The sequence below is a fragment of the Thalassophryne amazonica genome, chromosome 7, assembly GCF_902500255.1.
Source record: "Thalassophryne amazonica chromosome 7, fThaAma1.1, whole genome shotgun sequence".
In the NCBI taxonomy this organism is placed as follows: domain Eukaryota; kingdom Metazoa; phylum Chordata; class Actinopteri; order Batrachoidiformes; family Batrachoididae; genus Thalassophryne; species Thalassophryne amazonica.
The window spans coordinates 19,467,080-19,485,536 of NC_047109.1; the positions used below are offsets into that span (position 1 = coordinate 19,467,080).

General features: G+C 41.6%; 1 protein-coding gene across 1 annotated transcript in view; it reads left to right on the plus strand.

Moving 5' to 3' along the window:
- The window catches only part of LOC117513692 (sodium- and chloride-dependent transporter XTRP3A-like), a 259,989-nt gene that overhangs the window by 158,345 nt on the left and 83,187 nt on the right, over nucleotides 1–18,457 (plus strand). The window contains exon 9 of the mRNA XM_034173933.1: nucleotides 16,461–16,623. Within this exon, the coding sequence (XP_034029824.1) occupies nucleotides 16,461–16,623 (163 nt within the window). The remainder of the gene's footprint in view (nucleotides 1–16,460; nucleotides 16,624–18,457) is intronic.

The following is an 18,457-nucleotide window of genomic DNA, read 5'->3' on the forward strand; positions in this document are numbered from 1 at the left end:
TTCTTCTTACTCAGGTCCCATCTTATCTTAGGGACCTCGTAGTACCATATCACTCCAATAGAGCGCTTCGCTCTCAGACTGCAGGCTTACTTGTAGTTCCTAGGGTTTGTAAGAGTAGAATGGGAGGCAGAGCCTTCAGCTTTCAGGCTCCTCTCCTGTGGAACCAGCTCCCAATTTGGATCAGGGAGACAGACACCCTCTCTACTTTTAAGATTAGGCTTAAAACTTTCCTTTGCTAAAGCTTATAGTTAGGGCTGGATCAGGTGACCCTGAACCATCCCTTAGTTATGCTGCTATAGACGTAGACTGCTGGGGGGTTCCCATGATGCATTGTTTCTTTCTCTTTTTGCTCTGTATGCACCACTCTGCATTTAATCATTAGTGATCGATCTCTGCTCCCCTCCACAGCATGTCTTTTTCCTGGTTCTCTCCCTCAGCCCCAACCAGTCCCAGCAGATGACTGCCCCTCCCTGAGCCTGGTTCTGCTGGAGGTTTCTTCCTGTTAAAAGGGAGTTTTTCCTTCCCACTGTAGCCAAGTGCTTGCTCACAGGGGGTCGTTTTGACCGTTGGGGTTTTACATAATTATTGTATGGCCTTGCCTTACAATATAAAGTGCCTTGGGGCAACTGTTTGTTGTGATTTGGCGCTATATAAAAAAATTGATTGATTGATTGATTGATAAATATTCAGACTCCGCTTCAGACACACCCTCATTTTACGACATGGAAGCCAGGAAGACGGCAAAGAAAAAGAACTCCACCAATCACGACGCGTGCCAATAGAGCGTCAAAAGCGGCCGTCATATTAATTGTTTTGTAGTAGTATAATCAAAAAAGTGTTACAGTGGTCCCTCATTTATCGTGGGAGTTACGTTCTAAAAATAGCCCGTAATACGCAAAATCTGAGACGTAGTCAGCGTTATTTTTATAATTATTATAGTTTTAAAGCTGTAAAACCCCTCACTACACACTTTATACACTTTCTCAATCAGGCATGAACATTTTCTCACTTTTCTCTTGTGTGTAAACACTCTCAAAGTTCAAACCTCAGTAGAAAAATAAGACCAAACTGTTTTCAGGCCCAAACATTTGTTTGAGAAATAAAAATAGAACCTTTTCCTATAAATAATTATGATGGCTTTTAGAACTAACAAATTTAATTTTAACAATCAACCTACGAGGTTGGACACATAAGAAATTATTAATAGACTGACCAGTATTTCACAGTTCACAGTTTTCACAGTTCCTCTGATCGCGCTTCTGCGTCCTGACGCCGCGGCTTTTTACACTGAGTCAAACCTCGCTGCAGGTGTCTTTTTCCAAGTGAAAAACACAGTTATGGGTAGTTGTTAGCGCTCTTTTTTCTTCTGGGCGAGAAGATTCTTATAAACAGACACGCAGAACACAATGCACTGTAAAAACAAAGGCATGCAAAATTGGACTAAAAAAATCAGCGAAACTGCGAGGCCGCGAAAGGTGAACCGCGTTATAGCGAGGGACCACTGTATTCTCTTTTCGCATGTCAATAATTCTTGACATGTGGATATTTGCTAGCTCAATTAATAAGACACGCCTAATTTTTCAGATTTCTTTATTTTTAAAATTTATTTCTTTATTTATTTTATTGTAACAAACGAATGGAGAAGACAAAACCTGATTGCAGCACGGGCGAAGGGAATGACAACACTACAGTTGTAATTATCAATTTCATTGTCTAAAACGATCACACCACATAAAGTTAAGCTCAGCGCTGCTCTGGCTCCAGACAAAAAGGCGAGCAGCGCTTTCTTTGCGGTCAGCGCTGTGGCCACGGATCATGCTCGATAGACCAACAATCCCGCAAAAGTGGGATTTGTATTAATTATTATGTAGTGTAATCAAGAAAGTGTTATTTATGTAACATATGCATTGATTTGTATAATGGCACTGTTTATCATGTTGATCATTTTCATTTTTATGTGGATTCCAGTGCTGGTTCATTTTGGCGTATAATTTACGCCACCTCTCGACCTGGTGTATATTTTCAGCGCAGCGTACGCCAACGACCACATTGATAAATGCCAAGTAGCACAGCCATTTTGGCGTACACCCCATATACGCTCAAATATCGCCGTACGCAATGTTGATACATGAGGCCCAATAAGCGTTTGGGAACTGAGGACACTAATTGTTGAAGCTTTGTAGGTAGAATTCTTTCCCACTCTTGCTTGATGTACAACTTCAGTTGTTCAACAGTTCGGGGTCTCCATTGTCGTATTTTGCACTTTATAATGCGCCACACATTTTCAATGGGCGACAGGTCTGTACTGCAGACAGGCCAGTCTTTTACTACGAAGCCACGCTGTTGTAAAACATGCAGAATGTGGCTTGGCATTGTCTTGCTGAAATAAGTAGGGACGTCCCTGAAAAAGACGTTGCTTGGATGGCAGCATGTGTTGCTCCAAAACCTGGATGTACCTTTCAGCATTGTTGATGCCATCACAGATGTGTAAGTTGCCCATACCATGGGCACTAACACAGCCCCATACTATCACAGATGCTGGCTTTTGAACTTAGCGCTGATAACAATCTGGATGATCTTTTTCCTCTTTTGTCCAGAGAACACAATGTCCATGATTTCCAAAACAATTTGAAATGACCACATTGGGTGAGAAGTTCAGTGTCTTTTTGTTTGTTTGTTCATATTTTGTTTATAGAAAAGTACTGGTGGGAAATACTGTAGTCAAGGAGCTACTAACATTTTAGCAGACATTAACAATGCAACATAATGACATTATGGTGGTGTCACTAAACATTAATGGATTAAACAAAATTAAAAAAAAGATAAAGCTTTACCAACGTTTAGAAGAGAGAAGATGCGGGTTATTTTCTTGCAAGAGACCCATCGTTTGCAGAGGAACATGCAAAGTTCAAAAAGTTAGGTTATAGGAACTTATTGTTTAGTTCCTTTGGAAAAAATCATAGCAGGGGTGTGGCAATACTAATTTCTAACACAGTGAAGTTCGAACTGAAAAAAGAAGTAGTTGATAAGGAGTGGAGGTATATTATGATAAATGGGAAATTAGAAAACCAGCTTGTTACCTTGCTCAATATATATGCCCCTATATAAATGTGGAAGCAGAAGGTATATTGGTGTGTGGTGGGGACTTCAATGTAGTACTTTACTATAGGCAGAACAAAACAAATACTAAAGGAAGTAAACAACAAATTAATAAGTACATGAATACAATGATGTCAGAAATGGATCTTCTTGATGTATGGCGAGAACTCCACCCACTTGATCGGGACAATACCCACTACTCCACATGACGTGTACTCCAGAATTGATTAATTTTTACTGGCTAAGAGAGATGTTCAGAGAGAGGGAGTGCAGGACAGGAGTAGCTGACATCTCAGATCATAATGCGGCCTATCTAAAAATTAATATGAATAATAAGAGAAAGAATGCGATATGGAGGCTTAATGAAGGTATACTGAACAACAAGGGCCTAGTCGGGAATTAAAAGGAGAAATTATTAGATATAGAAAATGATAATGGGATAGTAGATCAACCTATTCTATGGGATGCCCTGAAACCAGTAATTTGAGGGAGGTTGATTTCACATACAGTGTATGTAAAAAGAACCAGAATGGAAATGGATAGGAACAAATTGAAAAATTAAGAGTTGGAAAAACAACATAAACAATCAAAAGATTCAGAAACAATTAACCTGTTGTGAAAGTGTAGGAACACGGACCCACAACAGGGGGCGCAATGAACGGACAATGGAGGAAGATAAATAACAAGGTTTACTATTGTGAAACAAGCACAATAAGTACAACAATCACAATTTGGGGTCGACTTTGCTGGTGTCGTGTGGGCAGGCTCGAAGGTAGGAGACGCCCGTCTCAGTCGAACCGGAACCACCCCGATCTCCTCTGCCACCGAACCCTGGAAATACTGGAACCGCCAAGTCCCGAATTCCCAGGTGGCCACTGCCTCCGCTCGTCGGATCCGGTACTGCTGGCAGGAGAGAGCAACAACACACAGGTGTGATGCGACAGCACCCAGTAACGAAGAGGGGAGAAGCCGCCTCCACCTCTTGTCAATGCACAACAGGAAGGTGAGTACTTATCCAAGCAATATAGCTTTTAGCAGTCAACAATCCTGAAAAGGTTTAACAAATGATTAGCTGGTTAATCAGAATAAGAATGCAGAGATACTACCTCAGTCTTAGGCGATATCTCGGCATTGAGGTGGAGACGCCGTCCTCCTGATATACCTTGGTGCCGAGTAGAAACAGCTGTGTCCAATAATGGGTGACAGCTGTCACCCTGGCTGCTCATCTCAGGTGGCGACGCCCTCTGGTGCCTGGAGCCCGCACTCCAGGCAGGGCGCCCTCTGGTGGTGGTGGGCCAGCAGTACCTCCTCTTCAGCGGCCCACACAACATAACCAGATGAAAGAAATAAGGAAAAAATAGATGATATCTTGTTGGAAGAGGTGGAGAAGAAATCAAGGTTCATCAAACAGACTTACTATGAGGGAGGATCTAAGGCCACTAAATCTATGGTAAGACGCCTAAGCAAACAACAAGAATTGACTAACATGTACAAGGTCTGTCCGTAAAGTATAGGTCCTTTTTATTTTTTTCAAAAACTATATGGATTTCATTCATATGTTTTTACGTCAGACATGCTTGAACCCTCGTGCGCATGCGTGAGTTTTTCCACGCCTGTCGGTGACGTCATTCGCCTGTGAGCACTCCTTGTGGGAGGAGTCGTCCAGCCCCTCGTCAGAATTCCTTTGTCTGAGAAGTTGCTGAGAGACTGGCGCTTTGTTTGATCAAAATTTTTTCTAAACCTGTGAGACACATCGAAGTGGACATGGTTCGAAAAATTAAGCTGGTCTTCAGTGAAAATTTTAACAGCTGATGAGAGATTTTGAGGTGATTCTGTCGCTTTAAGGACTTTTCACGGTGCGAGACGTCGCGCAGCGCTCTCAGGCGGCGTCATCAGCCTGTTTCAAGCTTAAAACCTCCACATTTCAGGCTCTGTTGATCCAGGACGTCGTGAGAGAACAGGGAAGTTTCAGAAGAAGTCGGTTTCAGCATTTTATCCGGATATTCCACTGTTAAAGGAGATTTTTTTAATGAAAGACGTGCGGGCGGATTGCAGCGTCGGCTCGCAGCCGCCGCAACGCTCCACCACAGGAAAAACACCTCTGCTGGAAGCCTTGAGGACAAGTTGGAACATCTCCAGCTGATAAACAATTTCTCATATACTCACTCCACTGAAAGCCATCAAAAGCCAACTGGATTTTAACAAATGGTTATCAACACGGAGGTGTTTTTCCTGTGCCGCCGCGCCGCGTCGGCTGCGTCCCGACGCGCGGACCCGTCCGCACGTCTTTCATTAAAAAAATATCCTTTAACAGTGGAATATCCGGATAAAATGCTGAAACCGAATTCTTCTCTGTTCTCTCACGACGTCCTGGATTAATAGAGCCTGAAAATGTGGAGGTTTTAAGCTTGAAACAGGCTGATGACGCTGCCTGAGAGCGCTGAGCGATGTCTCGCACCGTGAAAAGTCCTTAAAGCGACAGAATCACCTCAAAATCTCTCATCAGCTGTTAAAATTTTCACTGAAAACCAGCTTAATTTTTTGAACCATGTCCACTTCGATGTGTCTCACAGGTTTAGAAAAAAGTTTGATCAAACAAAGCGCCAGTCTCTCAGCAACTTCTCAGACAAAGGAATTCCGACGAGGGGCTGGACGACTCCTCCCACAAGGAGTGCTCACAGGCGAATGACGTCACCGACAGGCGTGGAAAAACTCACGCATGCGCACAAGGGTTCAAGCATGTCTGACGTAAAAACATATGAATGAAATCCATATAGTTTTTGAAAAAAATAAAAAGGACCTATACTTTACGGACAGCCCTCGTATAACTAATAAAATTCTTTATGAACAAGAAAAAAATAGAAAAGGTATTTGAGGATTATTACAGTCAGTTATACTCACAACCAACTCTTGTAGGAGAAGAGTATATGGTGGAGTTTCTTGAAAATCTGGATTTACCAGCAATAGGTACAAAGCAGAATGCTACACTGACCTCTAAGACCTCAGTGGAAGAGTTTAACAAAAGCAATCAGCTGAGCAAAATCAGGCAAATCACTGGGAGCTGACAGAGTGGGGGTTTCCTTCTATAAAACATTTAAGGAATAGTTAATTCCACTACTGCAAGATTCTTTCAACTGTAGTCTTACAACATGTAAGATCCCTCCCTCATGGAAAGAAGCCATTATCTCCATAATCTCGAAGGAAGGTAAAGATAGAGAGCATTGCCATAACTACAGGCCCAAATCAAATCAAATCAATTTTATTTATATAGCGCCAAATCACAACAAACATTTGCCCCAAGGCGCTTTATATTGTAAGGCAAGGCCATACAATAATTACGGAAAAATCCCAACGGTCAAAACGACCCCCTGTAAGCAAGCACTTGGCGACAGTGGGAAGGAAAACTCCCTTTTAACAGGAAGAAACCTCCAGCAGAACCAGGCTCAGGGAGGGGCAGTCTTCTGCTGGGACTGGTTGGGGCTGAGGGAGAGAACCAGGAAAAAGACATGCTGTGGAGGGGAGCAGAGATCAGTCACTAATGATTAAATGCAGAGTGGTGCATACAGAGCAAAAAGAGAAAGAAACACTCAGTGCATCATGGGAACCCCCCAGCAGTCTAAGTCTATAGCAGCATAACTAAGGGATGGTTCAGGGTCACCTGATCCAGCCCTAACTATAAGCTTTAGCAAAAAGGAAAGTTTTAAGACTAATCTTAAAAGTAGAGAGGGTGTCTGTCTCCCTGATCTGAATTGGGAGCTGTTTCCACAGGATAGGAGCCCGAAAGCTGAAGGCTCTGCCTCCCATTCTACTCTTACAAACCCTAGGAACTACAAGTAAGCCTGCAGTCTGAGAGCGAAGCGCTCTATTGGGGTGATATGGTACTATGAGGTCCCTAAGATAAGATGGGACCTGATTATTCAAAACCTTATAACTAAGAAGAAGAATTTTAAATTCTATTCTAGAATTAACAGGAAGCCAATGAAGAGAGGCCAATATGGGTGAAATATGCTCTCTCCTTCTAGTCCCTGTCAGTACTCTAGCTGCAGTATTTTGAATTAACTGAAGGCTTTTCAGGGAACTTTAGGGACAACCTGATAATAATGAATTACAATAGTCCAGCCTAGAGGAAATAAATGCATGAATTAGTTTTTCAGCATCACTCTGAGACAAGACCTTTCTGATTTTAGAGATATTGCGCAAATGCAAAAAAGCAGTCCTACATATTTGTTTAATATGCGCATTAAATGACATATCCTGATCAAAAATGACTCCAAGATTTCTCACAGTATTACTAGAGCTCAGGGTAATGCCATCCAGAGTAAGGATCTGGTTAGACACCATGTTTCTAAGATTTGTGGGGCCAAGTACAATAACTTCAGTTTTATCTGAGTTTAAAAGCAGGAAATTAGAGGTCATCCATGTCTTTATGTCTGTAAGACAATCCTGCAGTTTAGCTAATTGGTGGATTTACCAGCAATATCACCATAAAAGAGCCATATCACTTTTAAATGTTGGCTATAAACTTTACACCTCAGTTATTGCAAAAAGATTGGAAACATTTCTCCTAGACTTAATTGATGAAGACCAAACTGGCTTTATTAAAGAAAGACAGGCACAGGACAACATCAGAAGGACATTACATGTTATAGAAAATATACAAACGAACCAAGAAAGTGCAATTTTAGTAAGCATTGATGCTGAAAAGGCTTTTGACAGTGTGAACTGGCTGTTTCTTTACAAAATACTGAGGAAATTTGGGTTCCATGAAAAATATGTGGACTGCATTAGAGCAATATACCAAGAACCTACAGCAAGGCTGTGGCCTTTCCCCAGGTCTCTTTGCACTGTTTATCGAGCCTTTGGCCCAGCTGATTAGGCAGGAGGAAGAAATTAAAGGGGTGAAAATAAGAGACGAGAAACATAAGGTAGGATTATTTGCGGATGATATACTTATATTCTTAAAACAGCCCAATGAAAGCTTCCCAAAAAATAAAGCTATTAGAAACTTATGGAAAATACTCAGGATACAAGATAAATATCACAAAAACACAGATTCTGCCAATGAATTACACCCATCCCAAGAAATAAAGCACTTACAAGCTCAAGTGGAACGTGAAATCCTAAAATATTTGGGAGGAAATATGACAAAAGGATTAGATAAGATATATGAGGCAAATTATACAAAAATAAATCAAGAAATTAAGAGAGACCTGGAGAGATGGTCTGCTATCGTCCTGGATTTCACTCAAGAATAGAAACAGTCCAGATAAATATTCTCCCAAGACTTTTATACTTGTTTCAGTCCCTGCCAGTAACAATCCCACAAAAGCAGTTTGTGGAATGGGATAAGTGTATATCAAGGTTCATATGGGGAGGAAAGAAAGCTAGAATTAGGTATAAAACTCTGCAGCTTCCTAAAGACAAAGGAGAATTGGCTTGCCAAGTGTCCAGGAATACTTCTATGCTGCACAAATCAGACCTTTGATATATCGGTGTAATGATAAATATTGGGTGGAAAATGGAAAAGTATAGAAATGCTCCTGACACATACCAAGGTACAAAATTTAATTGCAGATAGGATGCTCCAAGCTCCCACCCTCATCAGCCATCTCATGATTGATTTGAGCACCATTGAGCTGTGGACAATCCCTTAGCACTGCACCAGTCACCAACCTGCAAAGACTAGTCTTTTCTTCTACTGTGTAGTTTTGTTGTTTCCATAAACGAGGCTCCAAACTGCTTTCTTCCCATCCCCTTCTTAATTCATGCTACCGTCCAATGGGAGATAACAGCAGAGTTAGTTACTCTCATAGAGTGTGGAAAGAAAAGATTTTGTTTTTTGGTAGCATGCTTTGTGAAGTGTCTCATGGTGGTTGAAGTGTGAATCCTGCTACCAACCTCCAAAAAGGGTTACCTGTCAGGTGGAAGACCACCTATAGACCCTGGATGCAGAATAACACTACGCCCAGGACTTGCACACATAAAATACACAAGTACAAAGCAGAAACTTAAAGATATATTTAAAAAAAAAAAAGCTTTTGATTTCTGATTTCTGATTAATGAAACCCAATAATCTAGACAGTGACCACACAGTAAATTATTTATTTTACCATGACAAAGGGTGAGTCTAAAACATGACACATGGTGAGCCCAAAACTGGGGAACATTCCCAGTGATCAAGAACTAGGGAGGAGAGTGGGCAGCAGCACATATAAAGAAAAGAAAGATGATAAATCACAGGGTTAACATAGAGAACAAGACCAAACAAGCCCAAATACTCCGGCAAACTAAAGCAGAACAGTGACAAACTTAAATAGTGACAGGTAGCAAGATGACAAATGACAGGTAAGGTGATTGGGATGAGAAACAGCCATAAGGAACACAGAGACAGGACCATGCCAAAAAACACACAGGGACTGACTGACAGAGTAACATATCAAACCCCAAAGAACTCGGGGTGAGGAGCATCTTAACAAGATCATAAATAAATTCCAAATTCAAGACATTTGCAGAGAAATAAAAATCCTCAAACCACAATAATAACTACCAGAACAGACATAAGACAAGGACATGGGACAGACCACAACAAAAGTGCTTTCTAATGATGCCGCTCATTTACTTCCCAAATCAAGGCCAGTACCCATTTTTTTTACAGTTGGGTGGACTGAGACAATATCAATTATTGTCTTGTCTGTGAACACAGTTTTAAATCCAGGTCCGAATTCTGCTGTCTTTAAAACACTTATCAGCTAAGAGTTGCTAAATCCTGGTTCCAGCATCCACATCGGCACTGCATGACATAGTATTCCAATACTCCTAATGTAGCTAAGGACACTGATTATGGTCTTAAGGACAATGCTGGAGACTCACAGAGAACTGTAGAATCTATAGAAGTGCTCAGTTTGTGAATTATGCCCATAAACATGTAGCTTCCCTCAAGAGGTGTCTCAGAATAGAGAAATCAGTGAATGCTTTAATTCCTGACACAGGAATCAAAGCACCGCATTCCTTCAACCCTACATCACACCTGACTACACTCAGAGCAGGTGTAAGCCCAGTCCTCAAAGATGCTTCATCGCTTGGTATTCTCAATGCAAAAACATCTTACATTTTGTGAGAAGGAATGGAAACATTACAAGGTGGTAAATGCTTTACTGTCCCAACGTTTTATATACGAGATCTGTTAGAAAAGTATCCGACGTTTTTATTTTTTGCAAAAACCTGATGGATTTGAATCACGTGTGCTTGCATGAGCCAACCTTGAACCTTTGTGCGCATGCGTGAATTTTTTTCACGCCTGTCGATTGCGTCATTTGCTGGCAAGCAGCCTTTGTGTCAGGACATGTGTTGTGCTCTCGTCGGATTTTCATTGCAAGGAAAATGGCGGAATGACTGCAGCAGCGCTACTGCATCAAATTTTGCCAGAAACTGGGCGACACCCAGGTGGAAACCATTCGGAAGATTCAGACGGCTTTCGGTGACGATCCTATGGGCATCACACAGATTAAGGAGCTGTACAACCAGTTTAAAGACATCCGCACAACGGTGGAGAGCGAGCCACACTCTGGTCGGCCATCAACACGCTGAAATGACCAGATCATTTCCAAAGTGAACGCTGTGGTGATGCGGGACCGTCGTGTGACTATCCAAGAAATTGCAGAAGAGGTGGACATCAGCACTTTTTCGGCACATTCCACTGTGACAGAAGATTTGGCCATGAAAAGAGTGGCGAAGGCTTCGGCACAAAGCTGCTGACAGTGGAGCAAAAGCAACTCCGTGTTGAAGTCTCACAGGACATGCTGTGACATGCCCACCTCTTCCACAATTTCTCGGATAGTCACATGACTGAAAAGCCGCCTGAATCTTCTGAATGGTGGAAGATGTGGGCATCATTTATCAGAGTCCAGTCGCCGTGCTGCGAGATCTCAGTAACATTGAGAACTGCATTGAGATGCTCTGATCGTGCTGCACTTGAGCCGCTGCACACAGACAACACCATTAATATCGCAACATAAAACTATTTTTATATTGTGCCTAAAACTCTTATGAATATATTCTCTGGGATTATAGACGTTGTTATTGCATTTATTTTATGTAAACATGCGAGAATCACAGACTGTCTCTCCGTTATTTTCAATGGGAGCTGCTGTGAGCTACGCTCGCTTCCTGATCATGTCATTCTGGGGGAAAGTGAAGTTTGCTCTTTAACGTTTTGATTATTGTTCTTTACAACACTGTTTGTCCTCTTTGTTTGAGACTAATATATATAATACGAGGGCTGTCAATAAAGTAACGGTCCTTTTTATTTTTTTCAAAAACTATATGGATTTCATTCATATGTTTTTACGTCAGACATGCTTGAACCCTCGTGCGCATGCGTGAGTTTTTCCACGCCTGTCGGTGACGTCATTCGCCTGTGAGCACTCCTTGTGGGAGGAGTCGTCCAGCCCCTTGTCGGAATTCCTTTGTCTGAGAAGTTGCTGAGAGACTGGCGCGTTGTTTGATCAAACTTTTTTCTAAACCTGTGAGACACATCGAAGTGGACACGGTTCGAAAAATTAAGCTGGTTTTCAGTGAAAATTTTAACGGCTGATGAGAGATTTTGAGGTGATTCTGTCGCTTTAAGGACTTTTCACGGTGCGAGACATCGCGCAGCGCTCTCAGGCGGCGTCATCAGCCTGTTCAAGCTGAAAACCTCCACATTTCAGGCTCTATTGATCCAGGACGTCGTGAGAGAACAGAGAAGTTTCAGAAGAAGTCGGTTTCAGCATGTTATCCGGATATTCCACTGTTAAAGGAGATTTTTTTAATGAAAGACGTGCGGACGGATCCGCGCGTCGGGACGCAGCCGACGCGGTGCGGCGGCACAGGAAAAACACCTCCTTGTTGATAACCATTTGTAAAATCCAGGCGGCTTTTGATGGCTTTCAGTGGAGTGAGTATATGAGAAATTGTTTAACAGGCAGGACATGTTCCAACTTGTCCTTAAGGCTTTAACAAGATCATAAATAAATTCCAAATTCAAGACATTTGCAGAGAAATAAAAAATCCTCAAACCACAATAATAACTACCAGAACAGACATAAGACAAGGACATGGGACAGACCACAACAAAAGTGCTTTCTAATGATGCCGCTCATTTACTTCCCAAATCAAGGCCAGTACCCATTTTTTTTACAGTTGGGTGGACTGAGACAATATCAATTATTGTCTTGTCTGTGAACACAGTTTTAAATCCAGGTCCGAATTCTGCTGTCTTTAAAACACTTATCAGCTAAGAGTTGCTAAATCCTGGTTCCAGCATCCACATCGGCACTGCATGACATAGTATTCCAATACTCCTAATGTAGCTAAGGACACTGATTATGGTCTTAAGGACAATGCTGCAAGAAATTGCAGAAGAGGTGGACATCAGCACTTTTTCGGCACATTCCACTGTGACAGAAGATTTGGCCATGAAAAGAGTGGCGAAGGCTTCGGCACGAAGCTGCTGACAGTGGAGCAAAAGCAACTCCGTGTTGAAGTCTCACAGGACATGCTGTGACATGCCCACCTCTTCCACAATTTCTCGGATAGTCACATGACTGAAAAGCTGCCTGAATCTTCTGAATGGTGGAAGATGTGGGCATCATTTTTCAGAGTCCAGTCGCCATGCTGCGAGATCTCAGTAACATTGAGAACTGCATTGAGATGCTCTGATCGTGCTGCACTTGAGCCGCTGCACACAGACAACACCATTAATATCGCAACATAAAACTATTTTTATATTGTGCCTAAAACTCTTATGAATATATTCTCTGGGATTATAGACGTTGTTATTGCATTTATTTTATGTAAACATGCGAGAATCACAGGCTGTCTCTCCGTTATTTTCAATGGGAGCTGCTGTGAGCTACGCTCGCTTCCTGATCATGTCATTCTGGGGGAAAGTGAAGTTTGCTCTTTAACGTTTTGATTATTGTTCTTTACAACACTGTTTGTCCTCTTTGTTTGAGACTAATATATATAATACGAGGGCTGTCAATAAAGTAACGGCCCTTTTTATTTTTTTCAAAAACTATATGGATTTCATTCATATGTTTTTACGTCAGACATGCTTGAACCCTCGTGCGCATGCGTGAGTTTTTCCACGCCTGTCGGTGACATCATTCGCCTGTGAGCACTCCTTGTGGGAGGAGTCGTCCAGCCCCTCGTCAGAATTCCTTTGTCTGAGAAGTTGCTGAGAGACTGGCGCGTTGTTTGATTAAAAATTTTTCTAAACCTGTGAGACACATCGAAGTGGACACGGTTCGAAAAATTAAGCTGGTTTTCAGTGAAAATTTTAGCGGCTGATGAGAGATTTTGAGGTGAGACTGTCGCTTTAAGGACTTTTCAGGGTGCGAGACGTCGCGCAGCGCTCTCAGGCAACGTCATCAGCCTGTTCAAGCTGAAAACCTCCACATTTCAGGCTCTATTGATCCAGGACGTCGTGAGAGAACAGAGAAGTTTCAGAAGAAGTCGGTTTCAGCATTTTATCCGGATATTCCACTGTTAAAGGAGATTTTTTTAATGAAAGACGTGCGGACGGGTCCGCGCGTCGGGACGCAGCCGCCGCAACACTCCGCCACAGGAAAAACACCTCTGTTGAAAGCCTTAAGGACAAGTTGGAACATGTCCTGCCTGTTAAACAATTTCTCATATACTCACTCCACTGAAAGCCATCAAAAGCCGCCTGGATTTTACAAATGGTTATCAACAAGGAGGTGTTTTTCCTGTGCCGCCGCACCTGCGTCGGCTGCGTCCCGACGCGTGGATCCGTCCGCACGTCTTTCATTAAAAAAATCTCCTTTAACAGTGGAATATCCGGATAAAATGCTGAAACCGACTTCTTCTGAAACTTCTCTGTTCTCTCACGACGTCCTGGATCAATAGAGCCTGAAATGTGGAGGTTTTCAGCTTGAACAGGCTGATGACGCCGCCTGAGAGCGCTGCGCGACGTCTCGCACCATGAAAAGTCCTTAAAGCGACAGAATCACCTCAAAATCTCTCATCAGCCGTTAAAATTTTCACTGAAAACCAGCTTAATTTTTCGAACCGTGTCCACTTCGATGTGTCTCACAGGTTTAGAAAAAATTTTGATCAAACAACGCGCCAGTCTCTCAGCAACTTCTCAGACAAAGGAATTCCGACAAGGGGCTGGACGACTCCTCCCACAAGGAGTGCTCACAGGCGAATGACGTCACCGACAGGCGTGGAAAAACTCATGCATGCACACGAGGGTTCAAGCATGTCTGACGTAAAAACATATGAATGAAATCCATATAGTTTTTGAAAAAAATAAAAAGGACCGTTACTTTATTGACAGCCCTCGTATGTCTGAAATTCAGTTTGCGTTCATTAAATTCCATGCAGATTAAACGTAGCAGACACGGATTATTTGTTATAATTGTTTTAGCAAGTTTTCAGGATATTATGCATGCAGTCTCTTATTAATGTGATGAAAAGCATAAAAAATACATTTTTGTAGTGTAATATTCATTTACAGTTGTCATCATGTGGATTCTCTATGTTGTTTTGACTGCAGCGACTCTCTGGCACGTAAGGGATTATGGACATTAAATTAAGCACATTAAAAAGGATGCTGAGGGCGAAGCGTCTCCCCGTCGTGAGGATGACAATTTAGGTCATATTATGAAGTTCATTTTGAACAGGAAAGGAAAACGTGCACATGTTTTATTAATTCAAGGGCTCAATTAAAGGAAAACATGTGCACAATTATCACGGCCAGGAAAACGTGCACACGTTTTATTAATTTGAGAGCATGTTTTATTAATTTGTGGGGTCAATTAAAGGAAAATGTGCGCACAATTTATCATGGCCAGAAAAAAAATCACTTTAAGTGACCTCTCCCAGGTTCCGTAGGGCCCAGCTTCAGGGCCAATACTGCCATGAACACCACTGGCCAGTAGATGGTAGTAGAGACCTTGAAAACTTGCCAAAACAAAATTCCAGATAATCCGTGTCTGCTACAATTAAGATGCGTGGAATTGAATAAACGCAGACATAATAACAATAACAATGCTGTCAGACTGTTGAACAGTTCAACATCCACCATCAAACTGTGAATATTGCACTATATGCACATTGTCACCTTCTTAATACTCTAACCCTGCTGCTGCTGCTGCTGCTGCCGACCCTGTGCCTTGTATATATATTCTATGGCCACAGGGGTGCACATATTGCACATTGCAAAAGTTTATATTGCAAACGTTTATACAATAGGTTAGGTTAAAAAAAATTGTCCCAGTTAACTACACCAAGACCTGGAGAAACTGCATTTCATTCTGCCTGTAAGGGTTGAGTGACAATAAAAGTGAGTCTGAGTCTGATAAACCCAGAGAATATATTCACAAGAGTTTTAGGCACTAGATTTTAATGCTGTTGTCCGTAGAGCCTGATCAGAGTGTTTCAAATGCATTTCTCATGTCATACTGAGATTACCCTATCCTACCCATAATGCACTGCTGGGCACAACATATATCCGCACTAAAACCTTAAAAATTAGCGCATTGCTTTAAAACTAAAACATATATCTGATATTTTCACTTTATAAAACTTCATACATGACATTAATTTAAATAACTTGTCTGAAATTAGTTTGGTTAAAAGTTGAACCATAAGTTAAAAATGTATGCCTCTGGATGACTTGGGTGATACTGCCCTTGTGTTAGTATGGGGTTAAAAGAATGGGGGTATGGGAGAACCAGATCTCCTTTGCCTGCAGAAGATAGAGCAGTTTCTTATAGAAGCAGCTCTCCTCTGTTTTGCAGAGGGTAGAACTACACAAAAGCTACGAAATGTTTAACAGGTAGGTGCTCAGCTGATTTTAAATTTTATAAATGTTTGTAGCTGTTTAGCTTCATTTACCATGTTATCGGTCTAAAAATGATCAGACAAAAATTTATTGCAAGATAATTAGTCCGGTAATGATTTTTAAAGTTATCTAAAAAGATAATCCGATAATGAAAACATTACCTTTGATAATTATCGGTTATCAGATTATCAGAACTGTGCCCACCACTGGACATATAATATGTATGTCCTGGTAGTCAGGAGGATATAGGAATGGTTGTATATTAACAAATAAAATGAAATTGACCACACAAATATGAAATATCCTAGGTTCGTACTGTATGCAATGAAACAGAGTGAGAGAAAGCCGGGGGGGGGGGGGGGGGGGTGTTGTCACCATTCAAATCACAGCGAGGGGTAAAAGAAAGTATTGTTCTGTACATTTGTGATGGCATATTTGTGTAATTTCAATAGTTTAAACATGCTCACGATGTGGTGTTCTTCAAATCAGTCTTTTTTTTCCATTTCAGAATTCGCTTGCTGTTGATGAATTCATTTAATCTGGCAGAAGACTCCATCACCATAGACAACATCTTTGAATGGATAGAGAGGCTGAACTCAACATACCCTCAAGAGTATGCTGAAGTCACCAATGGCACCAATACCTGTTATCTGGAGAACGAACTGAGCCATGTACGTTCTTTATTACCCTTGTGTCCCACTTTACTGTAGCATAGCCAGACAAATTCTGAAGCTGAGACTTCATGTAGTACCTCTCATTCACATTTGATTTCCAGGAGGTGGTACCATCAGAAGGAGACAAAACTGCCCCTGAACACTATTAGGCAAGCATACCTATCAGAGTGACAAAGCATGTGACATAGACAGAGCCAACCCTCCTGACCTTTTTTCTTCTTTTCTTTTTTTACATTTTTAATATATGTATGTGTGCTTGTACTCTAGAGGAGGTCAACCTTTTGTTGTCAAAACGCCTTCACAACATCTATACGTGATGATGTGGCCTGTGGAAGCAGCATCATGGAGAGGTGATGGTGTAGTGGTTAAGTGTTGAGCAGTTCCACTAATGAGGTCAGCAGACACCCAGATTTTGTCATGAAAACAGGAGCGGAGGAATTCGCCACGGAGCCGCTAATGGCGCGGAATGAAAGCACCTCCGTGTCTCCGTCTTGCCATTTCTCTGGTAGTCAGACGATGTCCCGGATCGACACAACCTTCACTTTGGAAATGATCTGGTTGTTTGAGCCTGTCGATGGCCGCTCAAAGCACGGCGCGCCCTCAGCCACTGTGGGCCGTCTTTAATCTGGTTGTAATGCTCCTTAATCTGTGTGATGCCCATAAGATCTTCACCGAAAGCCATCTGAATTTTCCGAATGGTTTCCACCTGGCTGTCTCTCACAGTTTCTGAAAAACTTTTGATGCAGCAAAGCGGCAGTCGCTCAGCCATTTTCCTGACAATGAAAATCCGCCGAGGGGGCTGGACCACTCCTCCCACAAAGCGTGCTCACAGGCGAATGACGCAACCGACAGGCATGAAAAAATTCACGCATGCGCACGAAGGTTCAAGCTTGGCTGATGCAATCACATGTGATTCAAATCCATATGGTTTTTGCAAAAAATAAAAAGGTCGGATACATTTCTAACAGACCTCGTATATTGACAAGTCATGTTTATAGTTGAGGGAAATTTGTCAAATATATGAATTCCTGTCTCTTTCTCTTTCTTACTCCAAATTTCTTTCAGTGACTAGACTGTGACTTGTGGCAACGTTACCAGAATATTCTGGGAGCATTAGGATGAAACATATCTTTAGTGAGGCATGTGAGAATTATGCATTTTTGTGAATTTATGCATTTCTAAATTTCTGCCAAAGTGTTTTGCGTGACATATAAATCAGTCTGTTTTGAAAGTGCATGATAGATGTCGTAAAAAACTATTTACAACAATCATATTCTTATACAGTGCTACTGTAAATGAGCATGAATTGCTGTAAAGCGGTCAAACTGAAAAAAACAAACAAAAAACCCTTGCTTTGTAATCGCACCAAGCCAAACAAAATGAGTCAAAATCTGTGGAAAAACCTTAGAAAGCGCCAAAACTGGTGATTTGGATGCCAGGAACATTGACAGAAAAGCAGGTATCAGGTAGTCATGTGACTGGATATTGTTTAAGATTCGGGTGAGTTGCTCTGCTTCTTTCTAAGTTAGTGTTTAAAGGACGTCACACGTTATTTAATGTCCTGGTTAGCAAGTATTCATGATTGTAAGTCTATCAATGCATGCTATAATAATCCCTGGTCGCTCATGCATTTTTTTGCTAATTATTAGTGATAGAGAAACTGAAGTGTTTTGAACCACTGAATCAATATAAAACAACTGTATTGAAATAGTTCAGTGTTTTGAAGCATTTGAATGCAAACAATATGGTGACATCTTCTGCCTAATCTATAACATATTACTTGCATGGAACAATGAAACAGTCAGGCACTGTTATGTATGTTTAATAATAA